General features: G+C 41.9%; 2 protein-coding genes across 8 annotated transcripts in view; one reads left to right on the top strand and one right to left on the bottom strand.

Annotated features, from left to right (window-relative positions):
• Positions 1-17,792, bottom strand: part of RPL24 (ribosomal protein L24) — a 211,137-nt gene that overhangs the window by 3,249 nt on the left and 190,096 nt on the right. Inside the window, exons 1-3 of one of the 2 annotated variants that reach the window (XM_025873562.2) lie at positions 1,060-1,177; positions 860-935; positions 216-326 (exon numbers count right to left, since the gene is read on the bottom strand). In XM_025873562.2, the coding sequence (XP_025729347.1) occupies positions 216-326; positions 860-935; positions 1,060-1,064 (192 nt within the window). In that variant the 5' untranslated portion in view covers positions 1,065-1,177. Of the gene's footprint in view, positions 1-215; positions 327-859; positions 936-1,059; positions 1,178-17,792 lie in introns of those variants that run through there. The other variant, XM_073892824.1, reaches the window with a different exon arrangement.
• Positions 13,151-17,792, top strand: part of CEP97 (centrosomal protein 97) — a 29,790-nt gene continuing 25,148 nt past the window's right edge. For 2 of the 6 annotated variants that reach the window (XM_025873569.2, XM_073892741.1), the window contains exons 1-3: positions 13,151-13,365; positions 16,049-16,191; positions 16,795-16,953. In XM_025873569.2, the coding sequence (XP_025729354.1) occupies positions 13,323-13,365; positions 16,049-16,191; positions 16,795-16,953 (345 nt within the window). In that variant the 5' untranslated portion in view covers positions 13,151-13,322. The other 4 variants (XM_025873563.2, XM_073892740.1, XM_073892744.1 and 1 more) reach the window with 3 other exon arrangements.

The raw sequence follows: 17,792 nt of genomic DNA on the forward strand, positions 1-17,792 counted from the left end.
GGACTCTGGCAAGGGGATGCTTTCAAAGTTCAACCCGACGTTCCTGTGAGCCCAAGGTGTATAAGGAGACTTATCAGTCATTTTCACTTCACTGATTGATGCTTTACAGCTTAAGAGCACTTACACAGACTGTCTCATTTACAATTTTACAGAGCAGCAACTGATGCTCAGTTTAAACTTAAGAGCCCCACAAGATCAAACTGCATTTTACCTACCGACTGTCCCTTTTTGTGCTTTCTTCTGTAGAGGACAGTCCAGTTTATCTGCCGAGGATTCCTCTTGGAAAGGAATGCGGATTCGCATTTTGCGTTAAGAAACTGGAAAACCTGTAGAAACGAGTTCAAAGTAGTCACCTACTCGAACAACGCAGGAAGCTGAGCGAGCTGGATCTCTTAATACTCTAGTTCTCTCCCCTCATTTGGCCCACACAGACCAAAAGGCTCGTGTCACGAAAGTGGCACCACCAAGGCCTCTGAGGTTTGTCCTTACAGCGAAAGCAGGAAAACCTCAGCTCACATCGCAGGGAAGGGCGGGGTATCAAATTCCAGGAGGCATCTAGCTCCGGTCCCTACCGGGATTGAGAGGATCTAGTGCCCATAAAATGGCCAGATACTTCGGTGGTCCATTTCCCGGGACATCTGAGTTACCCAAACTCATTTCCGACCTGACTCACACTAGATCAAACCTCAAGAGCGGTTCACTTAGAGGCTTCTGATCCTAACAATCATTGCACACACGGTCCCCGAAACAAGCCTTGCAGGGACCAAGAACGATGCGGTAAACGAACACGCTTAGACCGAATTAGACCGGTCTCTCCTCTTAAGAGCCCAAGCTGCGTTTGGGCGACGCGGCCTTTCACCTTCCCGTCGGTCCTGGCGTAGCGCCTGCCATGTCCGGGGTAAATCTTGTACCCACTGAAACTGCACAGCTCGACCCTGTAACAAAAAGCGAAAGCCCATTAGGGAGGGTGTCTACGGCAAGGAGAAGCCAAGCCCAGGACGCGGGAGAGGTGCTGTGCCCAAAGATGGAAGCGGATTGGGGACTAGGGTTCTTGCTCACTTCATAGCGGCAGCAGCCGAGAAGAAGGAAAGATGGTGAAGAGAAAGAGAGGATCATGGGAAGAAGCCTTATAAGGCAGTAGGGCAATCTCCTCCCCCAATTCCCTTCTCTAACCCCGGCGCTCGGTGATGACGTCTATCACGGCCGCCTCCTTCCTCTGGAGGAGGAGCCAGTTCTGGGAGCGAGAGAAAAGTTGACCGTAGGTTAGGCAGGCAAGTGGTTGTTTTCTGAGTCCTTCTTGCTCCCGCGGTCAAGTGTTCTAGAGCCATCGTCCTGCTGCACAGAATGATGTGAACTCTATGTAGTTTAGTGACCTACAGACAATACTCACAGGTAAAACTTAAAGTCACACTTTGCCTTCCGTGTTGGCCCATTTCCTCAACCAGCAAAATTAAATTTTAATCGTTTCACCTTGGAAAATAGTAATGACATCTGAACTGTCTCCCACGCCTTGCTAATCGAATTGTACATGACGGCGCCTTACATTATTTATGACTAACATTCATTGAGTTCTCTTTGTGCCAGGAATTACGCTAAATCATTTACATACATTATTCAGTTTACAAAATCCCTATTGAGTAATCGCTGAAGCACTGCAAAATGACAACTGCCTGTCTGCGAAGAGCTAGGTTTCAACTTCCAGCTTATTGCAGCGGGGGGTGGGTGGTTGCACAGGGCAAAGCTTTGATCTGTATGTTTGGGAAAGGGAGCTCTGGCCAAGCCCAGTGGGAGGGCCAATGCTTCAATCGCTTGAGCCCTTATGTAACGCTAGAAACTAGCATATGTTGGGAAGTGGCAAGAGACAATCCTTGAATTGTGTGTTGGCGTATTTGACTAGGAAACAAAATGTAATGATTGATTAATGCGGCCTATATAAACTGCTCACTTAGGGCGCCAGGGTGGCTCAGTCGTTTAAAGCTCTGCTTTCGGCTCAGGTCATGATCCTGGAATCACAGAATCGAGTCCTGCATCGGGTTCCCTGCTGGATGGGGAGCCTGCTTCTCCCTCTGCCTCTGCCTGCTGCTCCCTACTTGTGTTCGCTGTCAAATAAGTTTAAAAAAATCTTTAAAAAGGATCTTTTAGTAGGTAGTTGAAAAGATTTGTAAAGTCCGATAACGTGGCTGATGCTAAGAAAGCTGTACAGTTATTTTGGAACCAATCTCAAGAATGAGTTAATGGGCGCCTGGCTGGCTCAGTCAGTGGAGCATGCGACTCTTGATCTTGGGATTGTGAGTTTGAACTCCGCCTTGGGTGAAAAATAAAATAAATAAAAGAATTAATAGAGATCAGCATGGAATTGAAAAGCAAAGAGGAGGAATTGGACAGTCTGACCAACTCTGACCAGCTTTTCAGAATACCTGGTATACTTGGAAGACATTGTCTAAATAGACTATAGGCAAATGGATGCCTTGGGCTTCCATGGCTTGATGAACTTAGTCAACTCCGACACTCATACAGTTCTCTTGGTTTTAAATCACTGCTGATTAATGTTTGATCATTAAAGAAAAAAAAAAAGAAAGAAAAAGAAAGAGGAGAAAACCACCTGGCTTCTACAGGCTCCAAGGCACAGCGGGATATGAGTAGAGGATGGAGCCAAGATTTATAAGCAGGAATTTGGTCCACAGGACCCCAGAATTTATAGTACCTTCCCAAGCATTTTAGGAAGATTTTATTTTATTGGTCTTCAAAATTAAGTTTGGCCTGAGTAGCTCTGTGGAGGAAAAGCAGAAAACTAGATCTTAGAGATTTTTGCTCCTTTACTCTTTCTTAGAGGGCATTCTTGAGCTGGCCTCTCAGGGTTCTTTGTAACACATTGTGTGTATCACACCTTAAATTGTGCTCAAATACTCTTAGAATAAGAAGAAGGTATACAGAAGACCCTAAAAGTATTTTATATAGTGTCATCAGACACAGCTTCCAACACCATCCATAAATTTTTGGTGACTTTATCTTTACATTCTCTTTTATTTTTTTATTTGGAGCCTAACACAGGGCTTGAACTTACAACCCTGGGCTCAAGACCTGAGCTGAGACCAAGAGTTGGACACTTAAGCAGTTGAGCCACCCAGGCACCCCATTACATTCTCTTTTATAGGGAAAAGGCTCAGCTGTCTTTCCTTCTCATTTATTTTCTTATGGAGAAATACTGAACCAAAGCTGGCCTTCTTCTCAGCCTCCTATAGCTCCTGAGAACAGAGTATTCTTCTGTTCATTGCTCCTTCATCTTTTACATATACTTACTTGCTGTATTAGTTTTCTGTGGTCGCTGTAACAAATTACTACACACTTGGTAGCTTAAAAGTTCAGAAATACATTCTTTCGGTTCTGCAGGCCAGAAGTCTAAAGTGAATAACGTTGGGCTGAAATCAACATATCCTTGCTCCAGACTCTGGAAGCTCAGTGGCAGAACATGTTCCTTTCTCTTCTGTTTCCACTCAGATAAACCCTCTTGAATTCCTATCCCACAGAAACTATGAGATCACAAATGTTTGTTGTTTTAAACTATGTTTAGGAATACTTTGTTGACGTAGCAATGGATAGTTAATAGAGGAGGTAAGGAAATTGTGAAGATGAGAACTTAGTGAATAATGATATCATCTGTCAAAAGGACGGATAAGAGAAAGGAGCATGTTTGGGGGGGAAAGGGTCAATTTTGCAAAGTCAGGGCTCAGGATGCCTATAGTACATTAAGGTGGTGGTGTGTTTTAGGAAGTTAAACAAGTTCAAAGGAGTGTTTGGAATAGGATATATTTTAAGAGTAATGGACATATAGGTGATAGAATATGTGTGATGATATCACCTAGTGTTACAGGCTGGCTTCTTTGGAAGCATTTCCTGAGACTGCGTTTAGGATGCAAAATGTTTATTAGGGATCAAGTCCTGTGAAAGGAGAGGGGAGAAAGCAATATGAGGCAGAAGTTAAATAAATTACTGGCCCAACTAAACCTCAGTCATCCCCAGCAGGAGCTCTGGAACAATTATTGCCTGTCAGAGTATTCCATGTTTGGCCAAATAATCAACCCATTTATACCCCCACCTTATCACCAGATGTGTGTTGCCCCAGAGAGATCATGACCCAAGTAAGGTGGTTATCAGTAGCTGAGCCAGATCCTACTGATAGGTGGGGATGCCAGTGACAATGGTCAATGTCCACTGTTTGGCAGCAAGCTCTTGCTTGAAGAGGGATCTGGATATTGCATCTCTGTGTCTACCACCCCCAGAAAGAGTGACTAGAGTGAATCAGCGAAAAAGAATCCAGAAATACCAGTATTTAAGGGACAGGGGAATGGAGGGAAAATCATGTGAAGAAGGCTGAGCAGATGAGGTCAAAGGAAATAGAGTCCATGATAGTCACTTCAGAGAAGCCTATGGAAGAGTTTTGACAGTGCTAAAAGCCACATAAATTTCCAGTAAGACAATGACAGGACTGTAAATATGAATGCCTTTAGAATGACTCAGCCCCCTTTTTAGTGTTTCTCCCCATAGCATTCTCTTCTCAGGTGTGGGAGGGATGTGCCTTTTTAGAATCTACCACCATAGTTCCTGGAAGGCTGGTTAATCCAAAGACTTTCAGGCATTGACTTCAGGGAAGGCTTTGAAAGGAATGCCCAGTAACTAGATTAGAAAATGACTAGGTTTAAAAACTATATGGCATTAAAAGCTATGAAGCTTTCTTTAAAATTATGAAGCATTAATGGGATACCTAGCTGGTTCAGTTGGTAAAACATGTGACTCTTGATCTTGGGGTCATGAGTTCGAGCCCCACATTGGGTGTAGAGATTACTTAAAAAAAATTATGAAGAATTATTAAAATTAATAATTATGAAGTATACTTTAAAATCTGAATCTAATCAAGTCTTCATATATCTAACTACCAATTATATGATATATAGGGGACAGGAACACGTGAAACAACTCCACAGGGATGCAATTGGCATCTGCAGGATGACTTAACTTCTTCAACAATATGTGAATTGAAAGGAAAAGAGAGATTAAAGCCTATGGATAGGACTACCTGCACAAATAATTTTCAGAACCCAGTGTAAAATGAAAGTGGGACCCCCTTTTTCAAATAGCAGGATAAAGGTATACGATATTAAGCTCTTTCCTTTCTTCGGTAATCTATCTCTTGACGTTTTATGGTGTTTTTTCATTTGCCATTTAATATCATGCTCCCTTAGGCAAGGACATTCGCTAGGGATGTGCAAGCCGCTCACCGGTGCCCAGGGACCTGCCTTGTGACTTGATGCATGTACTGGAACACACGAGGCCCAGCCATCTCTTGGGTTGCCCCTACTGTGAGGTTCTGGACCAACATGTTATGCCCCCGCACCCCACCCGGGGGGGTGGTGGTGAGGGAGGCGCTGTCAAGCTGGCCATCTCCTTACACTGTATTCCTGGCCTAACCCACAGCAAATGGGCAATCCCCTGGGATGTGTTATATACCTGGGTCCTGGATGGGGGTGGGCATCAAGCTGCTTTTGGAATGCATGGCAGCAAACTGAACCAGCCACTCTCCAAACCCATCCCTAGAAAGTGAGGAAGAAGTGGGAAGTGGACCACCTGTGAGCTGAGGCTCTAAGCCCCAGGCACATGCCCTATTATTCCCACTGTACTTCACTTACAGAACACAAATTCAAAAGATACAATTATCGCTATCCGGAACAGCAAATGCAGGGTATTAAACCCCAAGTGTGGGATGCTCTTGAGTGTTAGGCCCTGTGCGGCTGCATTGGTTGCACAACTTGAATTTTTTTTTTTTTTAAGATTTTATTTATTTATTTGACAGAGAGAGACAGCGAGAGAGGGAACACAAGCAGGGGGAGTGGGAGAGGGAGAAGCAGGCCTCCCGCTGAGCAGGGAGCCCAATGCAGGGCTCGATCCCAGGATCGCAACTTGAGCCAAAGGCAGACGCTTAACGCCTGAGCCACCCAGGCACCCCACAACTTGAATTTTTCTTTAAGGATTTTATTTATTTATTCATAAGAGACGAGAGAGAGAGGGAGAAGCAGGCTCACAGGGAGGCCGATGCAGGACTCGATCCCAGGACTCTGGGATCACAACCTGAGCTGAAGGCAGACACTTAACCGACTGAGCCACCTAGGTGCCCAGATTAAAAGAAATTTAAGAACTTCTTCAACCATTTGCAATGTATGGGTCTTATTTGAGGCCTGATTTGAACAAACACGCTAGACGGACCATGGGGGTAATTTGAATACTGACTGGATTTTTTTTTTAAGATTTTATTTATTTGACAGAGAGAGAGACGCAGCAAGAAAGGGAACACAAGCAGGGGGAGTGGGAGAGAGAGAAGCAGGGGTGCCTGGGTGGCTCAATCACTTAAGCATCTGTCTTCAGCTTGGGTCATGATCCAGGGTCCTGGGATCAAGCCCTACATTGGGCTCTCTGCTCAGCAGGGAGTCTGCTTCTCCTCCCTGCAGCTCTGCCTGTTTGTGCTCTCTCTCTCTGTCAAATAAATAAATAAAATCTTAAAAAAAAACTTTAAAAATACAGGGGTGTCTTTTTAAAATGGCTTAGTTGGTTAAGCATCTGACTCTTGGCTTCTGCTCAGGTCATGATCTCAGGGTCATGGGATCAAGCCCCTAGTTGGGTTCCAAGTTCAGTGGGAAGTCTGCTTGAGTCTCTCCCTTTTCCTCTGCTCCTCCCCCCACTCCTGTGCACTCTCTCAAATAAATAAATCTTTTAAAAAAAACCTTAAATACTTTATACAAGAACAGCAGCTGTATTCATAATACAGGAAAACATAGGAGACAGTGCAGAGCCCCATCAGTACGTGAACACATAAGCAAACTATAGTATATATTTACACAATGGACTACTATACAGAAATAAAATGGAATGACCTTTTGGTTTACACATCAACATACGAGTACCAAAAATATTATGCTAAGTGGAAGTAGCCTTACCAAAAAAAAATGCCTTACTGTATGATTTTATATATATCAAGTTCTACATCATACATAACTTTTTTTTTTAAAGATTTTATTCATTTATTAGACAGAGAGAGACACAGCAAGAGAGGGAATACAAGCAGGGAGAGCAACAGAGGGAGAAGCAGTCTTCCCGCGGAGCAGGGAGCCCGACGTGGGGCTCTATCCCAGGACCCTGGGATCATGACCTGAGCTGAGGGCAGGCGCTTAACGACTGAGCCACCCAGGCGCCCTGCAAAACTAACTTTTGATGGGAAAAAATCAGAACAGTGGTTGCTTCTGGGTGGGAAGGGAAGGATTGAGTGGGAAGGTATACAAGGGAACTTTCTGTGTAATGTTCTATATCTGTATAGGTTTTGGGTTAACTACACAGTTTGTCAAAACTCAGGGAATGTTCCGGGCTGCCTAAGTGGCTCATTAAGTCTCTGGTTCTGTTCTCAGTGTTGTGGGATCAAACCCTCCTGTCCCTCTCCCCCCACCACTGCCCTGCATCAGCTCCCCATTCAGCATCGAATCAGCTTTGTCCCTCTCCCTCTGCTCTTCTCCCCCACTCAAATAAATAAATAAAGTCTTAAAAAAAAACCCCACAACCCCTCAGGGAATGTTCATTAAGATTTGCATATTTCATTGTATGTAGATTTTACTTTAAAAGAAAGGAAAATAAATTTGTATTGACTACTAGTTAATGAAACACTGGCTTAAGTAAATAGGGGGAAGTGTACTGAGACTTCAAAAAGCGAGCTGGATGAAGGGATACATAAATGGAAGTGTGATAAAACAAGCATAATAATAAAATGTTGATAAGAGAATCAACATAGTAAGTTTATGAGTTTATGAGTGCTTACTGTAGAATTCTTTCAAATTTTCTATATATTGGAAATTTTTCCATAATAAGATGTTGGAAAATAATTAAAGGGAGCCATCTTCTGGAAGAAACTGGTATTACCAATTGGCTCAAAAATGTAAGAGGAACACGTCGTGTTTGTATCTTTCAGTATGTATGTAGTAACTGCTTATTATTTTTCATATATTCTGTTGGTTCTCACTCAGGTACTCAAGCTATTTTCTTTGGCTGGAAATCTTTCCTCCCTTCCACTGGCTAACTTCCTACTCAGATTTTACTTCATCTAAAACAGAGGTCTGGGGCACCTGGGTGGCTCAGTCGTTAAGCCTCTGCCTTTGGCTCAGGTCAGGAACCCAGGGTCCTGGGATGGAGCCCCTCATTGGGCTCCCTGCTGGGCGGGAAGCCTGCTTCTCCCTTTTCCACTCCCCCTGCTTGTGTTCCCACTCTTGCTGTGTCTCTGTCAAATAAATAAAATCTTAAAAAAAAATACTGGATAGAATAATAATTAAAAAAAAACAGGCCTGCAAATAGTAAATATTTTAGGCTTTGTGGACTAACAGGCAAGATTGAGGACATTATGTAGATATTTATATAATGAGAAACAAATTTTCACAATATTTTCGTTGATGAAATTTTAAATATAATCACAGTATTGAGTATGAGTTTTTGTAAAACAAGTCTACTAAAGAGAAAAATGAAATTCTTTTTGGGAGAGGTGGAGGGTAGACAAAACAAATTTTAAAGGCTTTCTGTCAGTGTTCCATAGTAGTGGTGGTGGGGGGGTCTTTTCATTTAGAAAAATTTCAATCTTGACCCTGAGCTTAAAAAAAATCCTATAGGGGCACCTGGGTGGCTCAGTCCTTTGAGCATCCCACCCTTGGTTTCAGCTCAGCTCATGATCTCAGGTTTGTGACACTGAGCCCCTCAATGGGTTCTGTGCTTAGCAGGGTGTCTGCTTGAGATTCTCCCCCTCTCTGTCTGCACCTCCCCCAGCTTGTGCTCCCGTGCTCTCTCTCAAATAAATAAATAAATAAATCTTTAAAAAAACCACAACGAAACATCAAATGCTGTGTGGTAGGACAAATCAGATATTCAGCTGATAATTCTGACAAGAATTCATGGACTGACAGTCCATGAGAACAAATGAAGTTTATTGTTAACACTACAGGTTCAATAACACCTGGTAGATTCAAGTGTTTTCTGCAAAGTACATATTGATTGATAATACAATGATGCTACAACCATAGTATTTAACACCTTACATTTTCACAAGTGTTGCAAATCTGTTAAGCTGAGCCTTTTTCTACTTACATAAGTTGTAACACATCATAGCTGATTTCACTTCAGGTGTAATCAGTTAGTGTTTTCTCAACTTCTTTAAAAATATTCTCACCTGTTTCATGCAGGCTATTCATAGAGGCTATTCTTCAGTCATTTCAAACATTGACTTTCTGAATAAACAGGCACAAATAAGCTGTATCAATAACACCTGTCCATTTATTAAGAGCCATGGAAAATATTAAAAATAATTTTCCTCCAGGACGCCTGGGTGGCTCAGTCGGTTAAGCGTCTGCCTTCGGCTCAGGTCATGATCCCAGGGTCCTGGGATTGAGTCCCGCATCGGGCTCCTTGCTCAGCAGGGAGCCTGCTTCTCCCTCTGCTGCTCTTCCTGCTTGTGCTCTCTCTTGCTATGTCAAATAAATAAATAAAATCTTAAAAAATTAAAAAAATAATTTTCCTTCACTAAATAATTTGACTATCAATGCTGCTCACAGAGCTTTAACACTTAAAGCCGCTGTTCTTACCTAAAGGCTAATGGTCTTAAATGAGTTCATTTTTTCTGGATATATTTCTTTTTTTTTTTAAAGATTTTATTTATTTGAGAGACAGAGAGAATGAGAGAGAAAGCACATGAGATGGGGGGAGGGTCAGAGGGAGAAGCAGACTCCCCGCTGAGCAGGGAGCCCGACGTGGGACTTGATCCAGGGACTCCAGGATCATGACCCGAGCCGAAGGCAGTCGCTCAACCAACTGAGCCACCCAGCCGCCCTCTGGATATATTTCTTAAGTGACTGCCGTCAAACATTTAAAGTAAATGACTTTCCTTGCTTGGCTAATAAATGAGCCACTTGAAAACTCACTTTGGTAGCAGGATTTCTTTCTTTTTTCTTTCTTTCTTTGAAGAAATTTTACAATGAGATATCTATTAAATTTTTCTAACTTTTCTGATTGATTGCTGTGATTTAGGAATATTGTGATAGCTGGTTAGTCTGGTAAGGTAGACATATATTGTATTCTTTAAGCACAGATAATGGTTATTGCATAATAAACATAATGCTTTGCAGCGAATTTGATAAAATAATCCACATCTAACTGTATTTTGAAGATGGAATATTTTAAGTCTAGTTTTTTCTTTTTTTGTTTTGCTGATAGGTATATGTTGGTAATAAATAATAAAATGTCACAGTACGGTGATATGCATGGCACTTGAAATGGTGTCAAGTAAAAATGTGTTTTGGTGATTTGTAGTATGTAGCAGCAGTCTGAAGTGGTAAGAATGACACATATAGTCTCAATTATGAATACTCTATTGTTCTGTAAATGCAGCCATAGACAATAGGTAAATAAGTATGGCTGTATTCCAAAAATATTTTATTTATGGACACTGAAATTTGAATTGCATATAATTCTATGTCTCATAAAATGTTACTATTGTTTTTTTTCCAGCCATATAAAATGTAAAAGCTGTAATTAGTTGTAGACTATACAAAAGCAGGAGGTAGGGAAGCCTGGGTGGCTCAGACGGTTAAGCGTCTGCCTTTGGCTCAGGTCATGATCCCAGAGTCCTGGGATCGAGTCCCACATCGGGCTCCTGGCTCAGCAAGGAGCCTGCTTCTCCCTCTCCCTCTGCCTCTCTCCCTGCTCATGCTCTCTGTATCTCTGTGTCTCAGATGAATAAATAAAATCTTAAAAAAAAAGAAAAAGCAGGAGGTAGAGTAGATTCAGCTTATAGGGCATAGTTTGCCAACCCCTTGTAGAGAATATCTACATAAAGTAGCCTTTTGAGTTTATTATTTTATTTGAAGGGATGAAAAGGAATTTGTGATTTTCTTCATAACATTTTCTTTTCTCTAGCTTTCTTTTTTTTAAATTTTGAGTAGCCTCCATGCCCAACTGGGGCTTGAACTCACAGCTCTGACATTGAGTCACATGCTCTACTGACTGAGCCAACCAGGCACCCATTGGGAATTTGTATTTCAGTTTAAATAAGGGGCCTCGGGGCACCTGGGTGGCTCAGTTGGTTAAGTGACTGCCTTCAGCTCGGGTCATGGTTCCAGGGTCCTGGGATCGAGCCCCGCATCGGGCTCCCTGCTTGGCGGGAAGCGTGCTTCTCCCTCTCCCACTTCCCCTGCTTGTGTTCCCTCTCTCGCTGCCTCTCTCTCTCTCTCTCTCTGTTAAATAAATGGATAAAATCTTTAAAGTAAATAAATAAATAAATAAATAAGGGGCCTCTTTGTTAGATGAGAAAGATTCCTAGTCTTAATTACCTCTTCAGAACTAGGTAATTTGTCTTCAGAATAAAACAGTGGGAAATAGAGTGAAAAAAAGAGTTAAGTTGTGCGAGTTAGAGGAAGACAAATGCCATATGATTTCACTCATATGTGGAATTGAAGAAACAAAACAGATGAACATAGGGGAAGAGAAAAAAGAGGCAAATCATAAGAGACTCTTAACTATAGAGAACAAACTGAGGCTTGATGGAGGGGAGGTTAGCAGGGGAATGAGTTAAATAGGTGATGGGTATTAAGGTGGGCACTTGTGATGAACACTGGCTGTTTTATGTTAGTGATGAATCACTAAATTCTACACCTGAAACTCAGTTTTTTTTTTAAAGATTTATTTATTTACTAGAGCGAGAGCAGGAGGGAGGAGCAGAGGGAAAGAGAGAGAATCTCCAGCCGACTCCCCACTGAGCATGGAGCCCAATGCAGGGCTGGATCCCAGGATCCCACAATCCCAAGATCATGACCTGAACCAAAATCAAGAGTTCCTCGAATGACTGAGCCGCCTGGGCGCCCCTACAACTGAAACGCATTTTACCATATATGTTAACTAATTGAAATTTAAATAAATACTTGAAATTTAAAAAAAAAAAAGGGCGCCTGGGTGGCTCAGATGGTTTCTGCCTTCGGCTCAGGTCATGATCCCAGGGTCCTGGGATCGAGTCCTGCATTGGGCTCCCTGCTTCTTGGGAGCCTGCTTCTCCCTCTGCCTCTCTCTCTCTCCATCTTTCATGAATAAATAAATAAAATCTTAAAAAAAAAAGAGTTAAGGGGGGTTGTAGTCACAGAGATCAGAGGAGAACCCATAAAGGAGGAAAAGTTCACAGGATCAAGGGCCCGGAAATCTAAAAGTGTGAGTTAATGGACTTTCCCAAACCACAAATTGTCAGAGATTTTGTATATTGCTGTTTCAGAAACAGGGGGGTTCAGAATAAAGATTGCAAGAGGGAATGGAGGCATGTGTAATAGAGATTGGAAGTTCCCTTTGTACATTCTGTCCTGCTATTAGGTTAGTCTCTCACTTCCTGTGAGAGCAGCTTCATTACCAACTGACCCCACTTGCAGCCTATGCTAGTGTCTTTTCATCTACTTCTGAACTGTCTAGAGTCTACCCATCTTTTAAGCCCTAGCTCAGTTTCACTTCCTCCTTCAAGTCTTCTTTGAAGATTATTGTTTCCATTTCTTTCTCCATTCGCTGAGCTCTTGTGTTAATAGTTACAATCATACTAGTTAGCAGGTAATAGTTATAGCAAAAGTGTGAGCCTACTCCCCTCGAGTTAGGCAGTGTAATTTTTGAGTTTGGAGACTATAGTGTAAAATTCTTTTGTATATTCCTTGCAAAAATTCTAGGTTCATACTTGTTAGATATACCCTCAGGTCTAAAGTTCTGTTAAATATACAAGAATCACTTAGAAATACTGTATAAAACCTTCTATCCGAGAATGCTTTAAATTTTCAAGTTGAAATGTATCCATTTTGACTATCTCAACAAGACTGCCCAAGTCATTCCTATAGCAGAGCAGAAAACTTGCACTTTCCTCAGAATTGTCAAAAGGGGCAGCCACGTTAGACTTGTAGCAGTGAGCGCTCAGATTCGATCTGTATTAAATAGCGACCTTATAAATGGTAAAAGTGTCAAATTTCACAGACACCTAGGAAAGGGAGCGAAAAGATCATCTAACAATAGTTTGCTTATCTGTCAGATCAGGGAGTTCACCAGGGTTCCTAAACACACTGCGGCTCAGATTCTAACCCGAATTTTACGTCATTAAACGCAGGCAGCCAATTGGGCCGTCTGGTTGCCGTGCATCCTGGGAGCTGTAGTTTCCGGCTCCCTCCTCCTGATTCCAAACTCCACCGAGCCGCTGGAGGACGGTTGCTTGGTATTATTAGCAAGCGGGAAGTATGGCGGTGGCGCGCGTCGACCCGGCTTTGCCTCCTGGAGAAGGTAAGGCAACCCCCCACCCCTGAATCCCAAAGTTTACTCCATGGAACTAAATTAATAGTTCCCTGGTGGAGAAAAGAAGTCTGGGTTTAGGGGTGCAGTTCTGTACCAGTTCTTTTGATGCGGGCTGTGGGCGTCGCGGAGTCGCGCTGCCCTCTGGGAGTTGTAGTTCCCGGGTGCTGTCTAGCTCTGCGGCTTTGCGGAGAGGGCCGAGCTGGGGACTACAACTCCAGGGTCCTTCGGGCGGCCGGGCGCTTTGGCTCCCGCGCTTCTGAGGCTGCCTCGGTGGTGGGTTTCGGACTGCGGTGACCTTTCTTGGATTTTTTACTTTGAATTCTGGATGCCCAAGTGAAAAGTGCCGGATCTCCATCTTTCGCTTTACGCGTCTCCCTTATCTTCTCGGTTCCTGTCACGTTCAGGAAACCCTCTCTCAAACATACCTCCTAGACCGACGTTAAACCCTTTTTTGGAAGTGTTCGGTGGCCGTGGTAAAATTCAGGGTGACCGAGAGTACACAGATATCCACTCCTTGTTCTGCAGACCAGGTTTTGGGATCGGGTTTGGTCGCTACCCAGCGGAGCCCGGGGTGTGGGTGTGGGTGCTTCTGTGGCCAGGAGTCGCCGGGCGTGAGCCGAGCTCCTTTGTTTTGGTTACAGCTCCGAGGCTCCGCAGCAGCCTTCTGGGTCGGGGGCCGGTTTGAGCGCTTAGGCCTCTCTCCACAGCTTAGACCAGGGGGTCATTATCTGGGGGCCCTGACTTCTTGGTGGGGGTGAGGGGGATCGATGGTTCTAAGAGGTCTGTCGACTCCGTGCAACTGTGTGCAAAGACTACAGTTTCCTAGGACAGTACACAGCTTTCACCAAATTCTCAGGGAATCCCCATGACCACCCCCAAATTCTGGAATCCATTAGACAATGAAAAGACGTTGAAACCTTTCAGGAGAGCAATCTCGCATAATTATTTCCCACAGTAATCTTAATCTGGGTATACATTTGAAATTGGCAGTTTCTGTGACCCCACCCCTTTTTGATATCGGCTTCTCTTAAACTCCACCTCCTCAGCCCACCAAAGGAACTTACTGACAATAATAGCAGTAAACATTTACAGAGCACTTTTTATATGAGCCAGACGTTGTTCTGAGTGCTTTTTTTTTTTTTACATGATCTCATTTTCTCTGTAGAACAACATTATAAGGCAGATATTATTATCACCCTCATCTTGTAGAGGGGAAAAGTGAGCCCCAAAGAGATCTATAACCTGCCCAAGATACCCCAGTGGTTATTGGGGGAGCCAGGATTTGGAACGTCTGTGAAACTAAATTACTTTATTGAGTGCGGTATGCCAGGAGTGGGGCTAAGTTTTGTTCATATGGTTTCTGTTTTCATCCTCACCTCAATTTAATTAATTAGGTGTATTGTTCCCATTTTGTAGATAAATTAACTGAACTATACATTGATTTTAAAAACAGTTTGGGCACTTTAGGATATACTGGTAGTTAGGTTGTAAGCAGGTTGATCTCTATCAAAAGATTAGTTCCATTTTAAAAAGACAATCATTATTTAGCCACAAAATATGGAATAGTTCTTATTTATTATTTATTTGTTTATTGAGAGAGTGCGCGCTTGCACTGGCTATAGGAGGGGGTTGAGGGGAGGGGCAGAGGGAGAGAGAATCTTTTTTTTTTTTTTTATATTATTTGACAGAAAGATAGAGAGAGCAAGAGAGGGAACACAAGCAGGGGGAGTGGGAGAGGGAGAAGTAGGCTTCCCGGTGAGCAGGGAGCCTGATGCGGAGCTCCATCTCAAGACCTCCGGATCATGACCTGAGCCGAAAGCAGACGCTTAAAGACTGAGCCACCCAGGCGCCCCAAGAGAGAGAATCTTAAGGGTGGAGCTGATTGGGGGCTCCATCCCTGGACCCTGAAATTATGACCTGAGCCCAAATCAAGAGTTGATGCCTTAACTGACCCCCAGTGGTTCATATTTAAACGTGAAGAATTCCAAAGTATTGTGAGCAGAATATCACAAATTTCTAGGTGTAATATGATATTTTGGAGGGAAAGTGAAGAGTTTCAATCTGTGGTCATTTAGAACTTGATTGCATTAATTTTTTTTCCACCAAACCATAAAATATATTTATTTATTTAAATTGGAAATAGTGTATTCATTATGCCATAAATGTTTTATTCTTTATATTTTCTTTTTTAAATTTTTTATTGTTATGTTAATCACCATACATTACATCATTAGTTCTTGATGTAGTGTTCCATGATTCATTGTTTGTGCATAACACCCAGTGCTCCACGCAGAACGTGCCCTCCTTAATACCCATCACCAGGCTAACCCATCCCTCCACCCTCATCCCCTCTAGAACCCTCAGTTTGTTTTTCAGAGTCCATCGTCTCTCATGGTTCCTCTCCCCCTCCGACTTACTCCCCTTCATTCTTCCCCTCCTGCTATCTTCTTCTTTTTCTTTTTTCTTAACATATCTTGCATTATTTGTTTCAGAAGTACAGATCTGTGATTCCACAGTCTTTCACAGTTCACAGCGCTCACCATAGCACATACCCTACCCAATGTCTATCACCCAGCCACCCCATCCCTCCCACCCCCCACCACTTAGACTCGAACACTCCATGCTCGGCTTTGTATTTGTGTTTTCTAACAATTTCTCTTCTATTTTCAAGGATCAGTGGTCAATTGGTCAGGACAGGGGTTACAGAAATTAAGTCCAAACTTACCCTGTGAAGCTGATATTCATACTTTGATTCTGGATAAAAATCAGATTATTAAATTGGAAAATCTTGAGAAATGCCGACAATTAATACAGGTAGGTATTGCCATCTGGGGGAAATAGTTATATATGTTTATTATTCTACAAAACAATAAAATAACCTGACAAAGAATAACTCTGCAGGCCTAGAAAGCAGTAAATGTTATCTTAAATTTTTACATGACAATTTTCCTTGAAGATGAACACATGTGCTACATTTAAAATAGATTAGAAAAAGAAGCATTTGTTAAAAAAACAAAACATTTTGTGTTGGCAAAGCATTGTGTTGTTAAGATAACCTTTTACATCATGATGGAGGTAAAGAGTTCATTCATTCATTCTGTCAACAAATGTTTATTGGGCTCCTCTTATGTATCTGGCACTACTCTCAAGTAGTTGCTCTGTTACAAATGTTTTCTCTTGAACAGTTGGAGAGGGTCTGATTGCTCAGTTTTATGTGTATTTTCCATTGCTTAGGAACAACTTAGAACAACAACAACAACAAATAGTTACACTATAGAGTATTTAATATGAGAAGTTCACATTGGGTTTGTATATTTGGGAATGTTTGGCCATATAAACAAATCTTTTTAACCACCCTCATGTGAAAATAATATGCATATTTTATTTCTAAGAGAATGATATGTTTTCATTCCACAGTTGTCAGTGGCTAATAATCGGCTGGTGCGAATGATGGGTGTGGCCAAACTGACCCAACTCCGGGTGTTAAATTTGCCCCATAACAGCATTGGCTATGTGGAAGGGCTGAAGGATCTACTACATTTGGAATGGCTGAATTTGGCAGGAAATAATCTCAAGGTGAATTGTTTCTTTTTTTTAGTAGTTGCGTTTTCTTTTTTTAATTTATAAAAGTATTCACTGTAAAAAAAACTCAAGCAGTATAGAAATAAGTAGGATAAAAAGTGAAAGTATCTACTCCCACTTCCCAGGGATAATTTTAGTTAACATAAACTGAAAAAAAAATTTATTTTGAAACACATATGCGGTATAACATTCTTTTAAATGTGAACAAAGAATCTGTGTTATACTTAGAAAAGTCAAAAAGCATAAAATGTAGGGGTACTGTAGCATGCTGAATTAAGCTGTAAGTACATGTTTAATGGTATAGTGGAGAATATGCTGTCTTAAAAGTCAAGAGATCTGGATTCTAGTCCTGCTTCCATCACTTAGTAGCTCTATATTTTTGTGTAATAAATATCTCCATGTCTTATTTTTTGATACATTAGATGAGGAAACTCAATTAAATGATATTAATAGCTAGCTTATTGATCAGTTAATTTATGCTAGGTACTATTGTATGCACCTTAACTGTATTACCTCATTCAGTGTCATGACAGCCTATGAAGTAGGTAAAAAAATCATTATGTCTATTACATAAATGAAAAACTGGAGTACAGAGAAGTAAAGTAACTTGCTTAAGGTCACATAGCCAGGAGTTGCAGAGACAGGATTTGAATCCATGCAGTTTGACTTCACTCTTAACTTGTAAACTCTATACTGTACCAACTGTCATGTGTTATCACTAAGGTTTTTTCAAGCTATAAATATCTGGGGTGATATGATCCTCTCCTCTTGGGATAATGATGGTAGAAGCTTGCTATATAACAATTTACCAAATTCTGTTATTACTACTTCCT

This window comes from Callorhinus ursinus, unplaced genomic scaffold, assembly GCF_003265705.2.
Source record: "Callorhinus ursinus isolate GAN/ISIS: 27379988/994484 unplaced genomic scaffold, GSC_fseal_2.0 scaffold1, whole genome shotgun sequence".
Taxonomy (NCBI): domain Eukaryota; kingdom Metazoa; phylum Chordata; class Mammalia; order Carnivora; family Otariidae; genus Callorhinus; species Callorhinus ursinus.